The sequence below is a fragment of the Nomascus leucogenys genome, chromosome 20 (genome assembly GCF_006542625.1).
Source record: "Nomascus leucogenys isolate Asia chromosome 20, Asia_NLE_v1, whole genome shotgun sequence".
Classification (NCBI taxonomy): domain Eukaryota; kingdom Metazoa; phylum Chordata; class Mammalia; order Primates; family Hylobatidae; genus Nomascus; species Nomascus leucogenys.
Genome location: NC_044400.1, coordinates 82700202 through 82722982, shown reverse-complemented (window position 1 = coordinate 82722982; position 22781 = coordinate 82700202). Strand labels below are relative to the sequence as shown.

General features: G+C 61.2%; 2 protein-coding genes across 12 annotated transcripts; one reads left to right on the top strand and one right to left on the bottom strand.

The window, feature by feature from the left end:
* The first annotated feature begins 5829 nt into the window (after positions 1-5829).
* Positions 5830-22649, top strand: IDUA (alpha-L-iduronidase). Of its 11 annotated transcripts, none has more exons than XM_030801303.1 (14): positions 5832-6071; positions 6634-6774; positions 18724-18809; positions 18985-19092; positions 19546-19641; positions 19758-19960; positions 20061-20240; positions 20348-20564; positions 20808-21020; positions 21128-21249; positions 21433-21558; positions 21637-21713; positions 22101-22201; positions 22349-22649. In XM_030801303.1, exons 1-14 carry the CDS (start codon positions 5914-5916, stop codon positions 22480-22482), a joined length of 1962 nt encoding a protein of 653 aa, XP_030657163.1. In that variant the 5' UTR covers positions 5832-5913; the 3' UTR covers positions 22483-22649. The 11 variants fall into 11 exon arrangements, 10 of the variants coding, with proteins under 10 accessions (XP_030657167.1, XP_030657163.1, XP_030657162.1 ...); XM_030801302.1 differs by having other exon boundaries at positions 5845-6071; positions 21637-21717; XM_030801306.1 differs by lacking the exon at positions 21433-21558 and having other exon boundaries at positions 5845-6071; positions 21637-21717.
* Positions 6482-10564, bottom strand: SLC26A1 (solute carrier family 26 member 1). The gene is made up of 2 exons (XM_030801300.1): positions 9965-10564; positions 6482-9192 (listed from the first exon to the last, which is right to left on the bottom strand). Exons 1-2 carry the CDS (start codon positions 10538-10540, stop codon positions 7663-7665), a joined length of 2106 nt encoding a protein of 701 aa, XP_030657160.1. The 5' UTR covers positions 10541-10564; the 3' UTR covers positions 6482-7662.
* Positions 22650-22781: the final 132 nt, after the last annotated feature.

The window sequence follows — 22781 nt, the reverse complement described above, 5'->3', positions numbered from 1 at the left end:
GCAGTGGCGTGATCTCAGCTCGCTGCAAGCTTGGTGCACCTGCCAGGTTCACGCCATGCTCCTGCCTCAGCCTCCCGAGTAGCTGAGACTACAGGCACCCGCCACCATGCCCGGCTAATTTTTTGTATTTTTAGTAGAGACGAGTTTTCACCATGTTAGCCAGGATGGTCTCAATCTCCTGACCTCGTGATCTGCCCATCTTGGCCTCCCAAGGTGCTGGGATTACAGGCGTGAGCCACTGCGCCCGGCCCAGTGCCGTCCACTCTTAAAACCACAAGTGACTGGCTGACCCCAGGCTCTCCTGGGACAGAGGCTGTCACAGACCCTGAGCCTCTGGCCCCATCCCCAGCTGCCTGTATGCACTGGGTCACAGGACCAGCACCTCACAAGCTCAGCTTGGCCTCAGAGAGGCCTCTCTAGGCAGGATGGAGGCAAAGCTGTCCCTTGCTGTCTTCCACCTGTGGGAGGGGGCGGCTTCCCCTGTCCTCGGTGGCTTGCCAGATGCCAAGTGTGGGAGGAGGTCACCTCCCGTAGACCCCTGGGCTGCCTGGCAAGCCCTGTGGGACCCTCTGAGTGCAGAGAAATGGGGGCATGCGTGAGGGTACGGTGCTGCTGGCCACACTGCCCGGGGAGCCCAGTGGACGGCTGCTGCTCCATCCCTGCCCGGACGCCCCCGGTGAAAGGCGGACCTGGAAGCAACGTGCCAGGCATGGTCTCAGCCCTGAGTGCCTCCGCCGACCAGTGGCCTCTTCCCCACGTTTATTATAAGCCATTGGGCCATTACCCAAAAGGTGTCCCCTGCAGGGTAGAGACCTGTGTGAATCTCTTGCCTCACAGAGCCGCAAAATCTAAATCAGAATCACACACGTCTCTACACACAGCAAGGCCTTCCTCCTGGCCTGTCATGGCCGGGTCCGTGTGTCTCCCCACACCACACTGAAACAAACCCTGGGGACACATTTTAGAACAATCTTTCAATCTCTCCTGAGGCCGTTACAGCCTCCTCTGTGTCAAATCCCCCTCCGTCTCCCCTGTATAGGAACACTGGGATTACACTCAGGGCCCGCCTGGATAACCAGAATCATCTCCACGTCTTGGATGCTTCACGGAACCACGCCTGCAGGCACTCGCCACGTGAGGCGACAGGCACAGGCCTGGACAGGACGGAGGGCGTCTTCGGGAGGCTTCCTCCCCTCTCACTTCACTTTACCCTCACAGCACCTGTGCCGCTCTTGCTATAAATCCTAATTCCCCAGAAATATGTGAAACCCTGTAACACGATTGTTTTATGCGGTTACGATTCATTAGGTTTATACACAATATACCCTTTCTGTTGCTTTTGTTGGGGCTCAGAAAATGACACCCGGAGTGAAGGCCTTGGAAGCCAGGCCTTCTCCTGCCTCCTGTCTCTGGCCCCTCATTGTCCCAGGCAGGTCGTAGAAACCTGAACCCCTTTTCCCCAAAGCCAGCCATAAACCTAAAAGTATGACTCTAATAACTTTCCTCTGTCTTTCTGTGTAAAAACTGGCCATAAAGGAATTCTCTGGCCTGCCTTGTTTGACTGCAGGTGGTCAGACCCCTATTCCGGGGCGTTGTGACCCCACCCAGTAGGAAGGAGAGCTGCAGAGACAGGCCTCCAGGAACCGAAGCAGACGGGCCTCGCTGGGCCCCCGAGTCTGTTAGCTTGTCAGGTCTTAACCTTTCGTTCAATCCTATTTCCAGATTCACAGAACCTGAGTATAAAAATGCAGTTTCCCCCGTGCCTTTAGGTCTTTGCTCTGAAAGCTCCTGTGTCACATAAAACTACAATCCAAGAAATCTGTGTACCATTTTAGTGAAACTTCAGAGAGGCAGAGAAAGTTTTCCCTTCCCCCCTGCCTTCTTCACTTCTTCCTGCACCTCTCAGCTGGGATTCGGGACACCCTTCCTGCTACTTGAAGAACACCGATTAATATTGTCTTTTCTTTTTGAAACGGGTTATTGCTCTGTTGCCCTGGCTGGAGTGCAGTGACGCCATCTTGGCTCACTGCAGCCTCTGCCTCCCGGGTTAAAGCAATTCTCCTGCCTCAGCCTCTCAAGTAGCTGGGATTACAGGGATGCGCCACCACACCCGGCTAATTTTTTTTGTATTTTTGTGGAAATGGGGTTTCACCATGTTGGCCAGGCTGGTCTCAAACTCCTGACCTCAGGTGACCTTCGCTGATGCCTGTAATCCCAGCACTTTGCGAGGCTGAGGCGGGTGGATTGCCTGAGGTCAGGAGTTTGAGACCAGCCTGGCCAACATGGTGAAACCCCGTCTCTACTAAAAATACAAAGAATTAGCTGGGCACGGTGGCATGCGCCTGTAATCCCAGCTACTCGGGAGGCTGAGGCAGGAGAATCGCTTGAACCTGGGAGGCGGAGCTTGCAGTGAGCTGAGATCCTGCCATTGCACTCCAGCCTAGGCGACAGAGCGAGACTCCATCTCAAAAAAAAAAAAAAAAAACACACACAAAAAAACAAACTATCAGCTACTACCCCTTCAAATACCGTTTCTGCCCCGTTCACCCCATTATTTCCGGCTGGGAATCCAATTACACTGTTAGACCTTTTTACCATGTCTGTTCTGGAGTGTCCGTTATTTTTCTCTCCGTGTTTGAGGATGAATTTTTTTTTACAACCTATCTTCCAGTTCTTTAATTCTCTCTTTAGTTGGATTTTTTTTTTTCCCCAGACAGGGTCTCACTCTGTCGCCCAGGCTGGAGTGCAGTGGTGTGATCTCTGCTCACTGCAACCTCCGCCTTCTGGGTTCAAGCAAAATTCTCCTGCCTCAGCCTCCTAAGTAGCTGGGATTACAGACGCATGCCACCACGCCTGGCTAATTTTTGTATTTTTGGTAGAGATAGGGTTTCACCATGTTGGCCAGGCTGGTCTCGAACTCCTGACCTCAGGTGATCTGCCCGCCTCAGCCTCCCAAAGTGCTGGGATTACAGGTGTGAGCCACCTTGCTCAGCCTAGTTGGATTTAATGTGCTGTTAAACCAATTCGTTATGTTATCAGCTTTATTGAGATATGATTTACATACAATAAAATGAAGCAAGTTCAAGTTTATCATTCAATAAATTTTTACTGTTTCATGAGGTTTTAATATTTTTTTCAATGTTTTCATTTTGAAAAATTTCAAACTCACAGAAAAGTTGCAATAACAGTACATAGTTTTCACCCAAGTTCACCAATTGTTAATATTTTGCTACCTTTGCTTTTATCTCAGTCTGTATGTAATCTAAATTATTGTTTTTGCTTTAACTTCCAGAGCAATTTTGGTTACAAATCTAATGATTCTTCACCTCTAAACACTTCAGCATGGATCACAAATGAACAAAAAATCTCCATTCACAGCCGTGATGCAGTCATTGAGTCATTTAATAATTCCAGAGTTTGGCCGTCGCAGTGGCTCACGCCTATAATCCCAGCACTTTGGGAGGCCGAGGCAGGTGGATCATTTGAGGTCAGGAGGTAGAGACCAGCCTGGCCAAGATGGTGAAACCCTGTCTCTACTGAAAATACAAAAATTAGCTTGGTGCGGTGGCTCATGCCTGTAATCCCAGCTACTCAGGAGGCTGAGGCAGAGGTTGCCATGAGCTGAGATCGCACCACTGCACTCCAGCCTGGGCAACAGAGTGAGACTTCGTCTAAAAAAACAAAACAAGAAAAAATTCTGGAGTTTATCACTGGTAGAATTTTGTTGCACGATATACAAGGCATATTCCAAATGTGAATGTCCCCATCAGGCGCTTTATAATAATTTTTCCTGACCCGGATCCATTCCAGCACCGCGCAGTGAGGACTTCTGTTTTTGTTTTGTTTCACCTTCCTCCAGGGAAGGTGTACTTTTCTGTCCGCAGGTGTCCAGGTAAGCGGCTCACCTTAATTCTCTCAGGGCTTGAGGTGATTTAAGGCTGGCTTCAGTCCCAGCAAAGACAATTCTGTTTCTGGTTCACCTTTGCTTTTAGGGGATAGAACTTGGGGGTCCCAAGAAAAGCCCAAAGTCTTTAGCAGGCCCCCCCTGCCTGAGCCTCGACTTTTGTCCTGCGGCCACAGTTTGAGGAACGCGGCAGCGTGTCGCCATGTCTTGTGTGGCTGGGATACGCTGCAGGGGTGTGGAGTCGCGGCCCCAAAGCTGGCCCCGCCCCGGCCCGGCTTGGCCCTGCAGAGCCCCGCGGCCTCAGAGCTCCCGGTGCCCTGGACGGTTCCGTGCAGCGCTCTCCAGTGCTGATGGTTGCTCTCAGGAGGCGGCTGGTCTGAAACAATTCAGTTTCCAGTGCCGTGTCCTGCGCCACGGTGTAGGGCTGGTGGTTTCTTACTGTTTTTTTCAGTTCTGTGACGCTTTGAGGAATTGTTTTTAAAGCGGTTTATCTACCATTTTAGTTGTTTTCTCTGGGGTCGTTGGACTGAGGGTCTTACCTCGCTGTTCCTGGAGACGGTTCTGTACTGGCATGGTTTTTCTCGCCTTTCCCTCCCTTTCTTACCTTTTAGTTTTTTATTGAATTTTTTTTTGTATTATGTTTTTCCTCCTTGCTAATTTGGAATATATACACACTATTTCACTTTTAAATGGCTAATCACTTTTAATGCAGTTTCAACATAAGAAGACCTAATGTTAAGCAATATTTTAACCCCTCTCCCCAAAATAAAAAGACCCACAACACTGTAACTCTAATTATCCTTCTCCCAACTTACAGAGGATTATTGTCCAGGATTTTCGTTTTGTTAGTAGACTGTTCTATCTTTTTTCTTTTCTTTTTTTAGAGATGGGGTCTCATTTTGTCAACCAGGCTGGAATGTAGTGGTGTGATCACGGCTCGTCTCAGCCTTGAACTCCTAAGCTTAAGCAATCTCCCACTTCAATTTCGTGGGTAGCTGGGCCTCATAGCCATGTACCATCGCATCTGGCTAATTTTTTTTTTTTGTACAGATAGGGTCTTGGTACGTTGCCCAGGCCGATTTCAAACTCCAGGCCTCAAGTGATCCTCCCGTGTTGGCCTGCAATTCCAAAGTGCTGGGATCGCAGGTGTGAGCCACCGCACCCAGCCTGTTCTTTCCACTATTATTTTTATACAATGTTTGCTTGGATTCACACATGCATACAGGACTAAGATTGCCCCATGGTATCCTTGGGGTGTTGGTTCCAGGACCCTCACAGATACCAACATTTGCAGGTGCTCAGGTACTTGATATAAAACGGCGTAGTATTTGCACATGACCTACGCACATCCGACTGTGTACTTTAAATCAAGATTACTTATAATCCCTAAAACAATGTAAATGCTCTGTAAATAGCTGTTATGCTGTATTGTTTTAAAATGTGTATTATTTTGTACTGCTTTGGCTTAAATGTTCAGTCTGCATGGCTGAATCCATGGATCCGAAGTCAAGCGTAAGGAGGGCCCAGTGTGCTTTTCCGGGGTAATTATCCTTCCTGCTAAAGCGCACGCTTTACTCAGGAGGTTGGGGTGAGAAGATCGCCGGAGCCCGGAGCCCCGGAGATGGAGGTTGCAGTGAGCTGAGATCGCGCCACTGCACCTCAGCCTGGGCGACAAAGCAAGACTCTGTCTCAAAAACTCACAAAAACAGAAAAACAAGACAGTAATAGCTCAACTCACATAGCACCAATGGGCCAAGCGTTCTTCTGAGCACTTTCCAAGTCATCGGTCCTCAGAGCAACCCGTGAGGCCTGCAAGGAAGCGGGGCTCCAAGCCCCGCCGGGATCCCGGCTCCCCGAGGCTCCCCAGCCCCTCCCACCCGGCCAGCGCCCCCCCTCACCAAGGCCCCGCCCCGCGGCGGCGGTCACGTGGGGTGCGCGCCCAGACTCCGACCCGGAGGCGGAACCCGCAGTGCAGCCCGAAGCCCCGCAGTACCCGATCGCGCCCGGCCATGCGTCCTCTAAGCCCCCGCGCCGCGCTGCTCGCGCTCCTGGCCTCGCTCCTGGCCGCGCCCCCGGTGGCCCCGACCGAGGCCCCGCACCTGGTGCAGGTGGACGCGGCCCGCGCGCTGTGGCCCCTGCGGCGCTTCTGGAGGAGCACAGGCTTCTGGTGAGCGCGCCGCGCGCCCGCCCGCGGCCCCGGACCCCCTGGCCGCACGGGGAGAACTCGGGCGCCCCCTGACTGCGCACTGTGAGAGCTTCAGAGACCGGAGGCCCTGGCTGTCCCGGGCCCGCCCCCCGCCGTGTTTGGGGGTGGGCTCTCCAGCTGAGTGGGCGCCGGGGCGTGAGCCTGGGCCGCCCCCTGCAGCCCAGGCCGATGCCCAGGATCCTGCTCTTTGAGGTAAACCAGGAGTCTCCCCTGGGACTGGACGGCCCTGCAGCGGGACCTGGCCTGCCTGTCCCATTCCATCCACCTAGAGCTGAGGTACCCCCCCGCCTGGCAGGGCCAAGGCCAGGGCCGGCGTTGGCCCCTCCTCTTACTGCTGCTCCGGTTCCCCATGAAGATGGGACCTCCCGACATTCCTGGCCCTAAGGGTCATTTTATTGGTCACTGAACGCACGTGCAGGGCCTGGATCCCGCGCCCGGGCAGTCCTGGGCTTGAACGTGTGTGTCAGCCGCGCTGCCAGCCATGCTGAGGCTCGGGACTGAGCTGCCCCTTTGTTGTCCCCAGTCCCCCGCTGCCACACAGCCAGGCTGACCAGTACCTCCTCAGCTGGGACCAGCAGCTCAACCTCGCCTATGTGGGCGCCGTCCCTCACCGCGGCATCGAGCAGGTCCGGACCCACTGGCTGCTGGAGCTTGTCACCACCAGGTGGGCGACGGGCAGGGCCTGGGCGTCCCAGAGCCCCTTACAGAGGCACAGATGGGAGGGGCAGGGCTGGAGGCTGCTCGGAAGACCCCTTGTTCCCCCACTTTCCGCCGAAGCACCCTGTTGGGGAGAGTGTGTCCTTGCTGGCTGTGTTGGGGTGAGGGCTGTGTGCGGGGGGGAGCCCCTGCATGGGGCACGGTGAGCTTCCTGCAGGTCTCCCTGGAGGCTCAGGGTTGGCTGCGCCGCACCTGGCTCCTCGTGCACCCATGAGCATCCCTGTGTGTGTTTGCTGGCCGGGCTGGGCAGGGCCACTGCACCTGAGGGCTGAGCTGAGGTCTTACTGGTCACAGCACCCTGGGCCCTGACGCTGGTGCAGGTGGCCACCCTGTGAGGGGGAGGCACGAGGTGTGAGGGGCACTTGGGTGTGTGGGGCCTTCTGGAAACACAGAGACCCTCATGCATTTGGCCGGAGCCGCTGGCTCCTACCAGCAGGGTGGGCACCGGGCAGGCCTGAGCATAGGAAGTCCTCTTGGCACCTTGGAGGCTGCATGATGGCGGGGGACCCTTGTTCAAATAAGACGTCAACCGCGAACGTCAGGCCAGGCCCATCCCTTCTGAGCCGAGGGACGGCGCATCTGGGCCCAGCCAGCCCTGTGGGCCAGCCTGTCTCGGAGGCAGAGCTTCTTGATTTCTGAGTGTTTGGGTCCTGTGTGTGATCAGAGGGCCTCCTTTCCCAGTTGGGCTTCCCTGGTTTCCCCAGGGCAGCTGTGGCGCAAGAGTGCAGCTAACTCTTGGGCGGCTCCTCCCTGGGAAGGGTCCCCGCAGTGGCTTGCAGACGTCTGCCGTGGGCCCCCAAGAGGGAGCAGAGGCTGCTGGGCAGGCCTGGCCCTGCTACAGATGGGCATCAGTGGCCTCCAGCTCCCTGTGGCGGGCTCGTGCCGTCTGCACGGCGTCGTGCACACTGAGGAACAGCTGCTCCTCCTCAGCCATGTCCCTGGGGCCCTCCCCGAGGAAGCCTCCTCTGCTCAGAATGTCTCTCACAGGGGGGTTGCAGCAGGCTAGCAGCAGGCTGATGCCCAGGGCCCTGTAGTCTCGGCGCAGGTCCTGCAGCGTGGTCACACCAGCTGCGTCCAGGAACAGCAGCGGCGCGCAGTCGATGACCACTGTGTGGAAGCCGGCCGCCGCGGGCACCAGCGCAGCCCTGCTGCTAACCGGGCCCAGGACCTCGCCCTGGGCAGGGCCTCCCTCACCGACCCCCCTCTCTGAGCCCCCCTCCTTCCTCCTGGCAGCCATGCACCCTGCGTCCAGCCCCGTGAGGCTGTAGAGTGACCGCAGGAAGAAGTCCTTGTTGGCATAGTACAGCGGCCCCCCAAAGCGGAACACCCGCACGCCGGGCTCGGGGACGAGGCCCTCGAACTCTGTGGCATCCTCGTAGAAGGCCGAGTCCCCGATGCGGGCCAGCAGGGCGGCGTGTGGGCGTTGGGTGCGGCCGGCCAGGCTGAACAGCGAGAGGATGACGCCAGCCAGCAGCCCGGCCTCTGTGCTGACCAGCATACAGGTGGCCGCGGTGCCCGCCCAGACCAGCGCGTCGGCCGGGCTCATCCGCCACAGCCGCGGGAGGTCCCACACCTTGCGCAGGGCCCCCCGCAGGCTGACCACGATGACGCAGGCCAGCACGCTTCGCTGTAGGTCGTGGAACAGCGGTGCCAGCGCCAGCAGCACCAGCAGCACCACGGTGGCGCTGACCACGCTGGACAGCTGTGTCCGGCAGCCAGTGGCTGTCTTCACCAGGCTCTTGGCCAGGGCGGCGCTGGTGGCGAAGCAGTGGAGGAAGGCGGGTAGCACGTTGCAGCAGCCCACAGCCAGCAGCTCCTGGTTGGCACGCACAGAGTAGCCGTGACTGCGGGCGAACATCTCTGCCAGCGAGATGGAGAAGGCCGCACCCACGAGGGCCAGGGCCACGGCATCCAAGGCCACACGCTGCATCAGCCTGGGCTCCGGGACCTGAGGGGGCATGAAACCTGTGGGGATGTCGCCAGCCACACTCGAGCCGAAGCGCTTGTGGAGCTGCCCAAAGTGGGACACGAGTGTGGCCACCACGATGACCAGCAGCTCCGTGGGCAGCGGCACCCTCAGGCGGTGTCGGTAGCGGTCTGAGAGCTCCTTCGCGGCTAGCAGCACCGCCAGGCACACCGTGCTGGTGACCACGTCGCACACGTTGGCCTGCCCGGCGCTGCGCAGCAGGCTCAGCCATGTGAGGACCACCATGCCGGGCCCCTGGTGCCGCGGGATCCGCACGCCCAGCAGGTGTTTGAGCTGCGAGGTCAGGATGGTCACGGAGGCCCCCATAGCAAAGCCGTCGAGCAGTGGCTGTGAGAGGTAGGCGGACACGAAGCCCAGCCGGAGGACGCCCATGAGGACCTGTGGACGGAGTGCAGTCAGGCCAGCAGGCGCCTGGCGGGAGCCACGTGCCCCTCACCAGCACCTGGCGTGGCCCGAGGGGTGGTGGTCACGGCACAGGACCTGACAGTTCTGTGTTGCAGCCCCCCGTGTTCCAAATCAGACTCCTCACACGGGCCTGTGTTCTGGCTCCACGCGTGCTCACGCCTGCAGACACTTGTGACATCCACATGAGTGTCACACATGCACACAGTTGGCCATAGACACATCTAACCCTTGTCACGTGCAGCAGCCTGTTTTATTTCAGAATTAAGACCTCTGGTATCAGAAGGCAGCCCCTTCCTCCTGCTTTCTACACATGGTGCCCACTGCCCCCCATGCAGATGTGGAGCCAACGGGGGCCAAGGTGGACAGGCCATGGTGGACAGGACAAAGCAGGAGACCTTCGGGGGTGGCGAGGCCATCCCCCACCCCACCTAGGACAGAAGGCCTGGGAGGCCACATGGCCTCAGTCCGGCACCACTGAGCCACAGCCACACCTGGCCTGCTGGTCCCCACCGTGGCCCACCGGGCTGGCTCCCTGTGCCCCTCCCCTCCTGCATCCACAACCCCTCTGCGTTGGTGCCTCGCCCTGGGATGCCCCAGCATGCCCCAGCTCTGCCCAAGCCTTGCTGTCCTGGGCCAGCACCTCCTCTGCCAACCCTGCGCTTGCTCCCAGCCTTGCCCTCATGGATGGCCAGCACCTAAGGGGGGTGTCCTGGGCCCCTCCCTGTGCCCAAGCAGGGCTCCTCACCTGGTAAAGCCCGGTCATCAGCGTGAGGGCGGTGGCGACGCGGATGGCGTAGCAGTCACGCCCGCAGTCCAGCATGGCAGCCGAGCTGTTGAGGATGCTGCTGTTGGCCCCTGGCTGCAGGCCGTCCTGGGAGGGGTCAAAGCCGGCCAGCTGGAGCTCCCGGTCCACCACCTGCCCCACCATGAGGCAAAGCAGGCTGAAGATGCCCACGGAGACGTGCCGTGAGGTGCCCATGAGGAAGTAGATGAGGTTGGCGAAGAAGGACGTATACAGGCTGTAGATGGGCTGCAGCCCGGCCAGCAATGAGTAGGCGATGGCCTGTGGCACCAGGATGATGCCGATGACCAGCCCAGACATGACGTCACCTGCCAGGTACTCCCGCGGGCGGTACTGACGCAGCCAGCGCGTGGCGGGGAGCAGGTCCTGCACCAGCGCCCGGGCGCACAGCACGCTGCACGAACAGCTCCGCCACAGCCTGGCCTTCAGCATCTCACGCAGACCCTGGGGTGCTGGGCGCTGCCGTCGGACCAGCACCAGCCCTCTGCCCTGCTGCAGAGGCTCAGGGGACTCGTCCATCCTGCTGTGTCAGGTCCTGTGGCCGACCTGCAGCCGAGAAGAGGGCATGGTCACAGGAGCCCCCGGATCCAGGGCCAAACGACAAGGTCCCAGGCAGCAACGGGCCCCTTGGGGCGGACCCCGCGCCCACCCAGGGCCGGGGATTGGTGCTGGGCCTTCTCCTGGCAGCGCGGGTCCCAGCCCTCTGCCCGATATGGATGGACGCCGGGCCCTTCTGGCTCCAGAATCCAGCGTGGGGTGAGATGGGATTCCGACACCAAGCCCATGCCACGGGGTGTGCTGAGGCCAGCAGTGCTGAGGGGCGGCATGGCGGGACCCTGTCCAGGCTCAGCTCCGGCCCATTGGCTCTGCAGTTCGTGGCTGAAACCCACCCTGTAGCCTCCTAAAGCTCATCTCCCCAACAGGGAGGGAACAGGCTGGGCTGCTGCCACGCACACGTGCCTCGGGTCAGAATGTCACAGTCACTGGACACAGGTGCAGGCAACCCTGGCTCCCCAGGTTGGCGAACGGTCCTGCTGTCCACCCCATGCCCACACCAGAGCCCTTTCTCCCCCATCCAAACCATCGCCTGCTCTCCTGGAGACACCTCCACCCACCCCTGTCACCTGCCCTGTGGGTCCTCGGGCTGGCGCAAGTCTCAGGAAGAGGCCTCCTATGTCCCTGCCAAGCTTTGTGGGTGCTGGGACCCCAAGTCTGCTGGGGGAGCAGCGCTCTAAGACACTAGCCTAGCCCATCCGCCTGGCCTTGGGACAGAATTCTGAGAATATAACTGGACGGGGGCCCCATCAGAGCCAGCTGGGAGGGGAGGAGGGTGACTGGCGTCTGTCTCCCCTGCCCAGACAGTTCTGGGACGTGAGGCGCCCTTTTTCCCAGGCTGCACCAGCTCACTGTGGAACGGCCATGACACACTGTCCCCAGGCAGCACCGAGAGGACCCAGCCCGCTGCACACAGCCACCCTGGGCCGGCAGAGCCGGAAGGGCACCTGACATTTCCCTTGACTCGGAAAACACTGGCGTTAGGGAGGCGGTGCTTAGAGGCCTGACGGGTCTCATGTGAGGCCTCGGGTCTGTCCTGTTTGCAGGGTCCAATGTACTTTCACTTTAAACATTCTTCTCAGCGATGTTAGGCAAAGACTGCTCCCAGGACACCCTGGAGCCTGGGCTGAGCCTGCTGTTTGCACGCTGGCCCAGGGTGTGGGAGCTGCAGTCTCCTGGTGGGTGTGTTGGGGGAGTGAGCCCAGCCTGGTAGGTTGACACATGCAGGCTGGGCACAGCACCCCTGGGGCACAGAGCGTGGGTCCTGGCCCTCAGGCAACATTGCAAGAGTTGTGTCCCCGTCCCTGGAAGACCCCACCACACTGGGTCCCTGGATGCCCTGAAGCCCACCCCAAGCCCCTGGGGTCCAGGTGTGTGGAATGGGGACAGCAGGGCCACCTGCCTTGAGCCTGAGGGTGCCCCTAAGAAACCACGAGTCCAGGGCATTTCTGGCCTCGGCTCCCACGCCCCACTCTGCTGCGGCTGAGATCTGGGCCCAGGATGGTTCTTACCTGAGAGAGTCCTCACAGGCGCCGAGGGCCCTGGGATGACGAGGGGCTGGCAAGAGCACCGAGGACGGCAGGGCCCTCGCTCCCGCAAGCAGCAGGGAGAGTGGGGTGGCGGCTCTGGCGCCGACCTGCAGGCAGTGGTCTGTGCACTGGACTCTGTAGTTAAATTATTTACCTACAGACTGCTGAGTCACGGGTTTCTTCAGCCATGTTACCTGATCGGCTAATCCAGGAGTTGAACTGTAATCAGGGGCTTGTAGTAGTTAGAGCTGTGTGGGCCTCCGATGAGCTCCCAGCCTCCCAGGAGCGGCTGCAGCTGTGGCTCTGCAGCCCTGCCTGGAGGTGCGTAGGGACAGCGGGAGGCGGGGGCTCAAGGGCTGAGCACAGGCAAACCTTCAGCTCTGGGGTCTGGGGTCGAGTGCAGCAGCCTTCAAACCCAGGTAGGGCTGAGGTAGGGTTGGTCTCCGTGTCCAGTTGCCGGACACCCTCCCGGTCCTGCAAGGAGCGGGCCTGGTCCAAGCTGGAGCAGGGCGGAGGCCGACAGCCAGCTCAGCACAAGGCTGCCGGTGTGTGCATATGCGTATGTGCTCGCGTAAGCCCTGTGTGTGGTGCTCACCGCCCCGGGCAAGGGCTGCCCGGGTCAAGGTGCCATGACTGGCCAGGAGTCCTGGTCTGCCCGGACCCAGCGCCGACCCACTGTGCCTGGTCACCCTCACGGCTCCTCTGCCCTCCCCTCTACCACAGGCTGGGACCAGCAGTGCCTGCCTCATAGGGCTGGGGTGAAGAAAAATGATTTTTTAAAGTGAACTAAATTAGGCCCACACGTGAAAATGAGGGTAAGCTGCTTTTTAAAAGGAATTATTAGCCAGGCACGGTGGTTCACTCCTGTAATTCCAACACTTTAGGAGGCCTAGACAGGGGGATCGCTTAAGGCCAGGAGTTCAAGACCAGCCTGGTCAACATAGTGAGACGCCCCGCCACCTTTTCCTTTTTCTTTTTTTTTTTTTTTTTTTTTAGGCGGAGTCTCGCCCTGTCACCCAGGCTGGAATGCAGTGGTGTGATCTCAGCTCACTGGAAGCTCCGCCTCCTGGGTTCACGCCATTCTCCTGCCTCAGCCTCCTGAGTAGCTGGGACTACAGGCGCCCGCCACCACGCCTGGCTAATTTTTTTTTTTTTTTTGAGACGGAGTCTCGCTCTGTTGCCCAGGCTGGAGTACAGTGGCATGATCTCGGCTCACTGCAAGCTCTGCCTCCTGGGTTCAAGTGATTCTCTTGCCTCAGCTTCCGGAGTAGCTGGGACTACAGGCGCCCACGACCACGCCCGGCTAATTTTTTGTATTTTTAGTAGAGATGGGGTTTCACCGTGTTAGCCAGGATGGTGCTGATCTCCTGAAGTCGTGATCCGCCCACCTCGGCCTCCCAAAGTGCTGAGATTACAGGCTTGAGCCACTGCACCCAGCTGCCCCCCACCGCCCAACCTTTACAAAAATTAAAAGTACAAAATTAGCTGGGTGTGGTGGTGTGTGCCTGTATCCCAGCTACTCAAGCGGCTCAGGCAGGAGCATGGCTTGAGCCCAGGAGTTTGAGGCTGCCGTGAGGTATGATTGCGCCACTGCACCCTATCCTAGGCCACAGAGCAAGAGCCTGTCTCAGAAACAAACGCTATCATTGGCCCAGCACTTTGGGAAGCTAAGGCAGGAGGGTTGCTTGAGCCCTGGAGGTCCAGGCTGCAGTGAGGTATGATTGTACCACTTCAGTCCAGCCTGCAAGTCTTTTTTTTTTTTTTTTTTTTTTTGAGACGGAGTCTCGCTCTGTCCTCTGTCGCCCAGGCTGGAGTGCAGTGGCGCAATCTTGGCTCACTGCAGCCCCTGCCTCCCGGGTTCAAGCAATTCTCCTGCCTCAGCTGCCTGAGTAGTTGGGACTACAGGTGTGCGCCACCATGCCCGGCTAATTTTTGTATTTTTAGTAAAGACAGGGTTTCACTATGTTGGTCAGGCTGGTCTTGAACTCCTGACCTTGTGATCCACCCGCCTCAGCCTCCCAAAGTGCTGGGATTACAGGTGTGAGCCACCGCGCCCGGCCATTCTGTCTCAAAAAAAAAAAATTCCTCGGGAACCTCAGGTCCCTCCCCAACTTTGACAGTGAGTACTGGGTGGGAGCCTGCACTGGGCATCTGTGGCTGGAGGGTGACTGTAACAAGGGGCTGCAGCCCTCAGTGCTCTCCCATCCCAAGGGAGGCCAGGAGGCTGCAGTGGGTCCCTCAGGTGGGACTGGAAGGCCAAGCTGGCCCTGGCACCTTGGGCAGCCTGACTCTATACTGGGAACAGAAGCCACAGGCTCTACTTCTGTCCACGTGAGATTGATGCCGAGGGTCTTGCAGAACCGGCTGATGTGCCGGGGTTCCATTCCCCCAGGACAAGGACACTGACATTGATGGGGCAGAGCCCCGGAGGGAGGAGACCCTGGACACTCACCCCACCAAAGCTACCTCCTCGTGGAAGCTGTCTGCCAGGCCCTGCTAGTTCCCCACAGCCCTGGGTGAGCCCAGGGAAGACTGGGCTGCAGTGCCCCCATTTGGAGGTGAAATGGGAGTGGAATGTAGTTGGGGTGGCCAGAGAGTAGGAGACATCCTGAGTGTGAGATGTGGGCGGGGCTGAACGCTCCAGGGTCTTGTATCCCCATAACGTCCACCTGGGATGCCCTCTCCAAGTCTGATTTCTCCTCGAAGCCCCTGCCCTGTCCTCCCGAGTCTGAGTCCTTGCTCCCACCCCAGCCCAACCTGGGCCCCAGTGGTCCCTGGGAAGCAGCTGTTTGCCCAGCAGTTGGGAGCTGTGCTGTAAGAAGTGGTTGGCCAGTGGGTGGGGTAAGGCAGTCACGCAGGGCCTCAGGCCCCTCCCTGGGACAGATAAGGGCCCCTTTGGGTGCAGCCACCAGCAGAGTTGTTGGAGAACTGGGGAGACCCAGGGGGCTGGGCTCGTTCCCTCAAGGTCTCCCTAAAGGAGGCAGGGTGGACCTGGGTGCTACAGCAGGGATGGGGCACTTGGTGCAGACGCCTGCATGCAGGGTAGGGTGGGCAGTGCCACCTGGGGCCACAGAAAAACCTGGAGTGGGAGGTGGCCCTTCCCTCCTCAGGAAGGGTGGTGGAGGTTTCCAGAGGTTGGCTCATGGGGACCCGAGGTGAGGTTTTAGGCAGGTGAGCACAGTTCAGGAACAGCCTCAGCCGCACTGCAGGGGCCTGGCCTCAGGGGTCTTCTGCAGGCATTGGGCCTTATGCCCTTTTAGTCTCTACCTAGGCTGGGTGTCTAAAGCAGATGAGGTCATCCTTGTAGGATCCTTGGGGCCTGACCTGCCCCCTCCCACGTGTCTCTGCCTCAGTTTCTCTGAGCATTGAGGCAGTGGCTGGTGCTGCCCTGTGACCAGGCCCAAAGGCTGAGTGCCCAGGGGTCCGGGGCCTTGCTGGCCAGAGAGAATGGGTAGCCCATTCTACCCCGAGCCTGTGCGGGCACAGGGCTGCCAACATCTCCTTCCTTCCCCGCTTGGCCCACGTAGGACAGGGGGCGTGGGGGCCCCAGCAACTGGGACCTGCCTGAACCCCCCTCCCGCCTGAACCCCTGGCCAGTCTTGTGTCACACGCTTACTTCGTTTTGTCTTTAAATCAGCCGTTTTACATCGGAGTCCATTTACTGGGAAAGGAGATCTTGTATCCTTGCCTCCCACCCGTGGAAAGAAGCCCGGCCGACAGGGCTTTGGGACGGGACCCGAGTTTATTCCCAGAGACCCTCCCGCGGGTGGGCGAGCTCCGAGGTCTGGAGAAGAGGAGGCCCCGGCCCGCACCCTCTAGCACCTGCGTCCCCTTCATCCCCTTCGTCCCGGCCACAGATGCAGGTTCTCCCAAGAGGCGGGTCTGTACCCGCCCCGCGCCCCCAGCCCAGCGAGCCCGGCCTCCGCCCCTGCCCCGCACTCCCACCCCCACTGTCAGGAGCGCGCGGCCCTGCTTCCCCACCCCGCGCGGTCTCCCCCCACCGCTTGCGAACCCCCATGCACGCGCGGCCCCGCCCCGCGCACTCACCAGGCCCGGCAGCCGCGCTGTCTTCGCGGCGCACGCGCTCGGGCCCAGGGGCGGGGACGTGGGGACCCGGGCGGCCGCCCGGTGAATGAGCCCGTTGTGCGCCGCCGCGGCCCCAGCGACACCCCGCGCGGGGTCTGGCAGGGCTGACGCGCCCCCGCGGCTTCCGTTCCGGGCTGGGCGGTGGCTTGTCTGCGTCTCCGGCCCTGGGGGTGGGCTGCGCGCTCCATCTCGCCGGCCCAGTCCCCTCCCCAGCGTCGGTCTCTCAAGGCCCCTCCCAATGGGGGCCAGGCGGAGGATGGGCCCTGGGGCCTGTGGACTGACTCTGGGGTTCCTGGGCCTGGGGTCGCCCCTGGGAGCGGGGATCCCTGTCCCGGGCTCCCCTCGCTGTGAGGCTGGCCCTGCCAGATGACACTCAGAGGCGCCTTGGGTGTCAGGCCAGGGACATCTCTGATGCTGGGGCTCCCCCCGCTAGGGTCACGGGCTGCCGGGCTATCGCCTTGGGGTTCTGCAGAGAAAACCTGAAGCCCAGCTGGGCCTTCACTTTCCTCCAGGTCACCGTGCCCTGCTACTCCAACTCCCTGGGACTTTGGAATGCACCTTCTGGGCATTTCTTATCCAAGTGCTTTTTAAGTTATACTTCTTTGCTACCAGTGTGTCCTTTGGATGGAGGGGAGGGGAGGTGGTAGGGGCCTGGTGGGGTGGACCTCAGGGACTCCTGCTGCTCCTGCTGGGTGCCCAGCCCTGGGTACAGGAGCAGGTGGGGACCAGCAGAGGCGGGGCGGAGCAGGAGCCCACACCTGAAGGCTGTAGACTCCCGCCAAGGCTCTGCCTTGATTTTGTACACCATGGGGACCAGAAGGGAGGTGCTGAGGTGTCCAGACCTTTGCTGTGGAGCTGGGGGTGCAGTGGCATGGGGAGATTGACAGACAGGGAGCTGTACAGGGCCAGATTCCGATCCATGGTGGTAACCCCATCCTCTACCACTGCAGATGTGGCACAAAGCCAGCTGCCACAGGAGGTGCACTGCCCCACGGGCAGCTGTGCTGACCTGCGTGGCGTCCGCAGGAAGCCCTCAGACCCTGGCCAGCCTGGTCTCTGCTTCTCACTCCAGGCTCAAGGCCGGCTGCTATTCCATTCATCCCATTCCCCTTCCCTCAGGCCAGAATTATCACCCACAACCCCAGATCCTTGCACACCAGCCTCCTCACTCAGTTCACCCTCAGGTATCCAACTCCACATGGCCAAAACCAAGACCAGTCTCACTCCAAGCTCATCCACCCGTGCAGCTGCCCAAGCTGAAATCCACAGTTGCCCTGGACGACCCCCCAACCCCCACCTCACCTCAAACCTCATCAGTCCTTCTGCTCACAGCCTGCACAGTCACCACCCAGTCTGGGCACCATACCTCTGTAGGCGACCCCCACGGCCCCCAGCCAGTCTTCCAGCTCCCACCCTGACTCCAGTGAGCTGCCAGAGGGATCCTTGAAAAACGCGCTGGAGGCCGAGGTGGGCGGATCACGAGGTCAGGAGATGGAGACCATCCTGGCTAACACAGTGAAACCCCGTCTCTACTAAAAATACAAAAAAAATAAGCCGGGCATGGTGGTGGGCGCCTGTAGTCCCAGCTACTTGGGAGGCTGAGGCAGGAGAATGGCGTGAACCCAGGAGGGGGAGCTTGCAGTGAGCCGAGATCGCACCACTGCACTCCAGGCTGGGCAACAGAGCGAGACTCCCTCTCAGAAAAAGAAAAAAGAAAAATGCCCTGGCACTGCTCAGCTCAGAACCCTGAAAGGGATCCCTGTTGCACTCTGGGTCAGGGTCCCATCCTCAAAGCAGTCACTTCCAGACCCCCATGGAGCCTCATATCCCATGATATCCACCCTTATTCTGTCCCAGAGCCTTTGCACTGGCGATGCCATCTGCTGCCTGGACGTCTTCCTGCTGGCTGGTCCCATTGCGTGGTAGCCTTAGATGTCTCCTCAGAGAGGTCCCTTGCTGACCATCAGGCTCCTCACTCCCTGTTGTATCCCCTTCACCAAAGATTCCCATTCCCTTATGACGCCTGTCCCCTTGGAATGCAGGCCTTGTGGGAATTCAGCCCCATCTGCAAGTGCAGTGGCAGGGCGGCCCCCTTCTCCCTTTCCTGCCCACCCATGTTGCCTCCTGGGGTGCGGGAGGGGAAATGGGGCACTCCTGGGCCTCCAGGAGGTGCAGAGAACCAGGGTGGGGTGTCCACCAGGTCCTGCCTGGCTCCTGACCCCTGGCCCCTGCTGCTGGGGACCTGCCTGCCTCGTCCCACTGAGCCTCAGGGCCATTCCGAACCCCCACCCCAAGTCTTCCATCTCTTGATGGTGTAGGGTTGGGGAGTCTCCATATACAGATACTCTAGTTCACACTAGGCTTTCATAGGGTTGATTATTTTCCAAGGGGAAGGGCCCCTCGGGAAGTCAGGATCCAAGTCCCGTGTGGCACTTTGCAGGCTCCCACACGCTCCGTTGTGGCCACGGTTCCAGCCTGGAGCATGGAGCTGTGTAGGAATCCTGCTTCCTGATGCTGACCGTCCTTCTGCAGGGGGTCCACTGGACGGGGCCTGAGCTACAACTTCACCCACCTGGACGGGTACCTGGACCTTCTCAGGGAGAATCAGCTCCTCCCAGGTGAGCTGTGGGCTCTGCCCTGCTGCACCCCCTTGCCCTGCCCACCCTCTCCCTCACCCAGCCCCTCCGGGTCCTTGGATGTCCATTCAGGGCTGGCCTTGGTGCCGGAGCACAGGCCTGGCAGAGCATGGGTGTCGTGTGCAGTGGGCGGTGGGGCAGCCCTCCTGTGTTTCAGGGTTTGAGCTGATGGGCAGTGCTTCGGGCCACTTCACCGACTTTGAGGACAAGCAGCAGGTGTTTGAGTGGAAGGACTTGGTCTCCAGCCTGGCCAGGAGATACATCGGTGGGCAAGCGCAGGCCCTGGGGCCCTGGCCGGGGCGGGGGTACTCCTGGGCAGGTTGTACCCCTATCAAGCAGGCTGCTGCCTGGTCAGGAGATATATTGGTGGGCAGGAGCAGGCCCTTGGGGGGATGGGGGGGGACAAGGGATACGTTGGTGGTCGGTGCAGGCCCTGGGGCCCCAGGCTGGGGGGTACTCCTGGGCTTGGTGGGTGGGTGAAGGCCCTGGGCCCCCGGGGTGGGGGGTACTCCCGGGCAGGCTGCACCCCTATCACCCAGGCTGCTGCCCGGGTCTTGGACCCCTTTGAGCCAGGGCTTCCTGATGTGGGGCGGGAGGCTGGCCTGCGTGGAGATGGGGTTCATCTTGAGTCAGACGCCCTTCATCACCTTGCACCCTCCGTGGGAGTCACTGAGGCAAGATTCACCTGTGCTGGGGGGACAGCAAGGCTCCTCTGCAGGTAGGTACGGACTGGCGCATGTTTCCAAGTGGAACTTCGAGACGTGGAACGAGCCAGACCACCACGACTTTGACAACGTCTCCATGACCCTGCAAGGTGCGCACCGCTGCCTGGGGTCCTGCCCGGCTGAGAGGGGGCAGAGGAAAGCAGGAGCGGAGGCTAAGCCGCTGGTCCCCAGGGTAGGTGTAGACGCAGCGCTCCCCCCGGCCCAGGCTTCCTGAACTACTACGATGCCTGCTCGGAGGGTCTGCGCGCCGCCAGCCCCGCCCTGCGGCTGGGAGGCCCCGGCGACTCCTTCCACACCCCGCCGCGATCCCCGCTGAGCTGGGGCCTCCTGCGCCACTGCCACGACGGTACCAACTTCTTCACTGGGGAGGCGGGCGCGCGGCTGGACTACATCTCCCTCCACAGGAAGGTGCGCCCTGCCCCTCCGTCCGCCCCGGGGTTCTGCGCCCTCAGCCGCGGTGCCCCCGGCCGTGCTGACCCTGGTGGTGCTGAGGCGGCCCCGCCCGCAGGGTGCGCGCAGCTCCATCTCCATCCTGGAGCAGGAGAAGGCCGTCGCGCAGCAGATCCGGCAGCTCTTCCCCAAGTTCGCGGACACCCCTATCTACAACGACGAGGCGGACCCGCTGGTGGGCTGGTCCCTGCCGCAGCCGTGGAGGGCCGACGTGACCTACGCGGCCATGGTGGTGAAGGTGGGCCGGCCCAACGCCCTGCGCGCCCCCCAGCCACCTTCCTCCTGGGACGGGACAGGCGAGCGGTGGCCGCGCCACGCGGTCCCAGCCGCCCTGGACACCCGCAGGTCATCGCGCAGCATCAGAACCTGCTACTGGCCAACACCAGTTCCGCCTTCCCCTACGCGCTTCTGAGCAACGACAACGCCTTCTTGAGCTACCACCCGCACCCCTTCGCGCAGCGCACGCTCACCGCGCGCTTCCAGGTCAACAACACCCGCCCGCCGCACGTGCAGCTGCTGCGCAAGCCGGTGCTCACCGCCATGGGGCTGCTGGCGCTGCTGGGTGAGCCGGGGCCGCTGGGGTGGGCCGGCCAGGGCCCTCCAGGCTGGGGAGCGGCTCCTGCGAAGGTCCCGCTGCGGGGAGCGCACTTCCTCCAGCCGCGCGCTTCCCGGGGTGCGCCTCTGCGTGGCGGGGCCTGGGGACTCCTTCACCAAGGGGAGGGGGAGCGAGTGGTGGGAGCCCCGGCCCTGGGTCTTGGGGCGGCGGGGCAACGGCCCCACGCGGCGACGGCCTCCCGCCCCGCAGATGAGGAGCAGCTCTGGGCCGAGGTGTCGCGGGCCGGGACGGTCCTGGACAGCAACCACACGGTAGGAGTCCTGGCCAGCGCCCACCGCCCCCAGGGCCCGGCCGACGCCTGGCGTGCCGCGGTGCTGATCTACGCGAGCGACGACACCCGCGCCCACCCCAACGGCAGCGTCGCGGTGACCCTGCGGCTGCGCGGGGTGCCCCCCGGCCCGGGTGAGCCGGGGTCCCAGGGAGGGCTCTGGTCCCGCCGGGGCTCTGGAGGGGGCGGGCCCTGGAGGGGGCGGCCCGGGGAGCCGAGGCGTGAGTGTCCGGCCCCGCAGGCCTGGTCTACGTCACGCGCTACCTGGACAACCGGCTCTGTAGCCCGGACGGCGAGTGGCGGCGCCTGGGCCGGCCCGTCTTCCCTTCGGCTGAGCAGTTCCGGCGCATGCGCGCGGCCGAGGTGGGTGGGCCGTGGAGGCGCGAGGGGCCGGGCCGGGGTCCCGGCGGGGTGGGGACCAAAGGCGGGGGCCCCGAGGCGGTGTGGGTGGGAGGCGGAGCGGTGGGCCGGGGGCGTTCGCCCTGAGGTCGGGCCGAGCGTCCTCAGCCCCCCTGGAGAACCCTGAGGACCCGCCACTGCGCCCAGGACCCTGTGGCCGCGGCACCGCGCCCCTTACCCGCCGGCGGCCGCCTGACCCTGCGCCCCGCGCTGCGGCTGCCGTCGCTTTTGCTGGTGCACGTGTGCGCGCGCCCCGAGAAGCCGCCCGGGCAGGCAAGTGGCAGTCCCCTAACCCGCGCCGCGGCCCGGACTCCCCCTCCCCGACCCCATCACAGCCCCTCCCTCCCCCAGGTCACGCGGCTCCGCGCCCTGCCCCTGACCCAAGGGCAGCTGGTTCTGGTCTGGTCGGATGAACACGTGGGCTCCAAGTGCGTGAGTGGGGCCGCCCCTCCCGCTGCCTGGTCCTAGGCACCTCCCTGGGTCCCGACCCCTTCAGCCATGCGGTCACTCGGGCCACTTGCCGTGGCCCACCAGCTCCCTCCCTCGCAGCTGTGCGTCCCTGCCCTTCACCCCACACACTGTGGGCCACGCGCCAGGCCCTGCCAGTGGGGTGTGGGTTCTCCTAGGGGACATGAAATGGACATTCGGGCTCCAGCCCTCTCCTGTCTGGGCAGGAAGAGTGCCCGGGCGCTGGGGAGGTGCCTCCGAGGGGCTTGAAGGAATGGGGCTGTGGACCCACCCGGCCCTGCCCTGCCTGCCCCCCCCCTTTGAGGACTGTCTTGACCCCAGCCTTGGTCTTGGTCTGACCTCCCCAGGTGCCTGTGGACATACGAGATCCAGTTCTCTCAGGACGGAAAGGCGTACACCCCGGTCAGCAGGAAGCCATCGACCTTCAACCTCTTTGTGTTCAGCCCAGGTGCGCCCACCACCCGCTACCCTGGACTCGGCCACCCCATTCTTGGGCCTCAGGGCGGTACTGGGTGGGGGCCTCGAGAAGCCTGGGGTCAGGGGGCTTTCGGGTGGGGGCAGGTTCCGGTTGGCACACGTGTCCCCTTGTCTCCAGACACAGGTGCTGTCTCTGGCTCCTACCGAGTTCGAGCCCTGGACTACTGGGCCCGACCAGGCCCCTTCTCGAACCCTGTGCCGTACCTGGAGGTCCCTGCGCCAAGAGGGCCCCCACCCCCGGGCAGTCCATGAGCCTGTGCTGAGCCCCAGTGGGCTGCACCTGCACCGGCAGTCAGCGAGCTGGGGCTGCACTGTGCCCACGCTGCCTCCCATCATCCCCTTTGCAATGTATTTTTATATTTTATTATTTTCTTTTATATCTTGGTACCAACGCCCCTTTTAAAGTGGCTTTGCACACATCAGTCTCCGGCTGAGGCTCTGTGGCTTGGCCCTGGGCACATTCCAGGGCAGCCTCCAAGGGTAAACCCCGGTGGCTGATGAGGACCCAGCTGGAGCGAGGCCTCTTTCCCCCTCGCTCCCACTCAGACCAC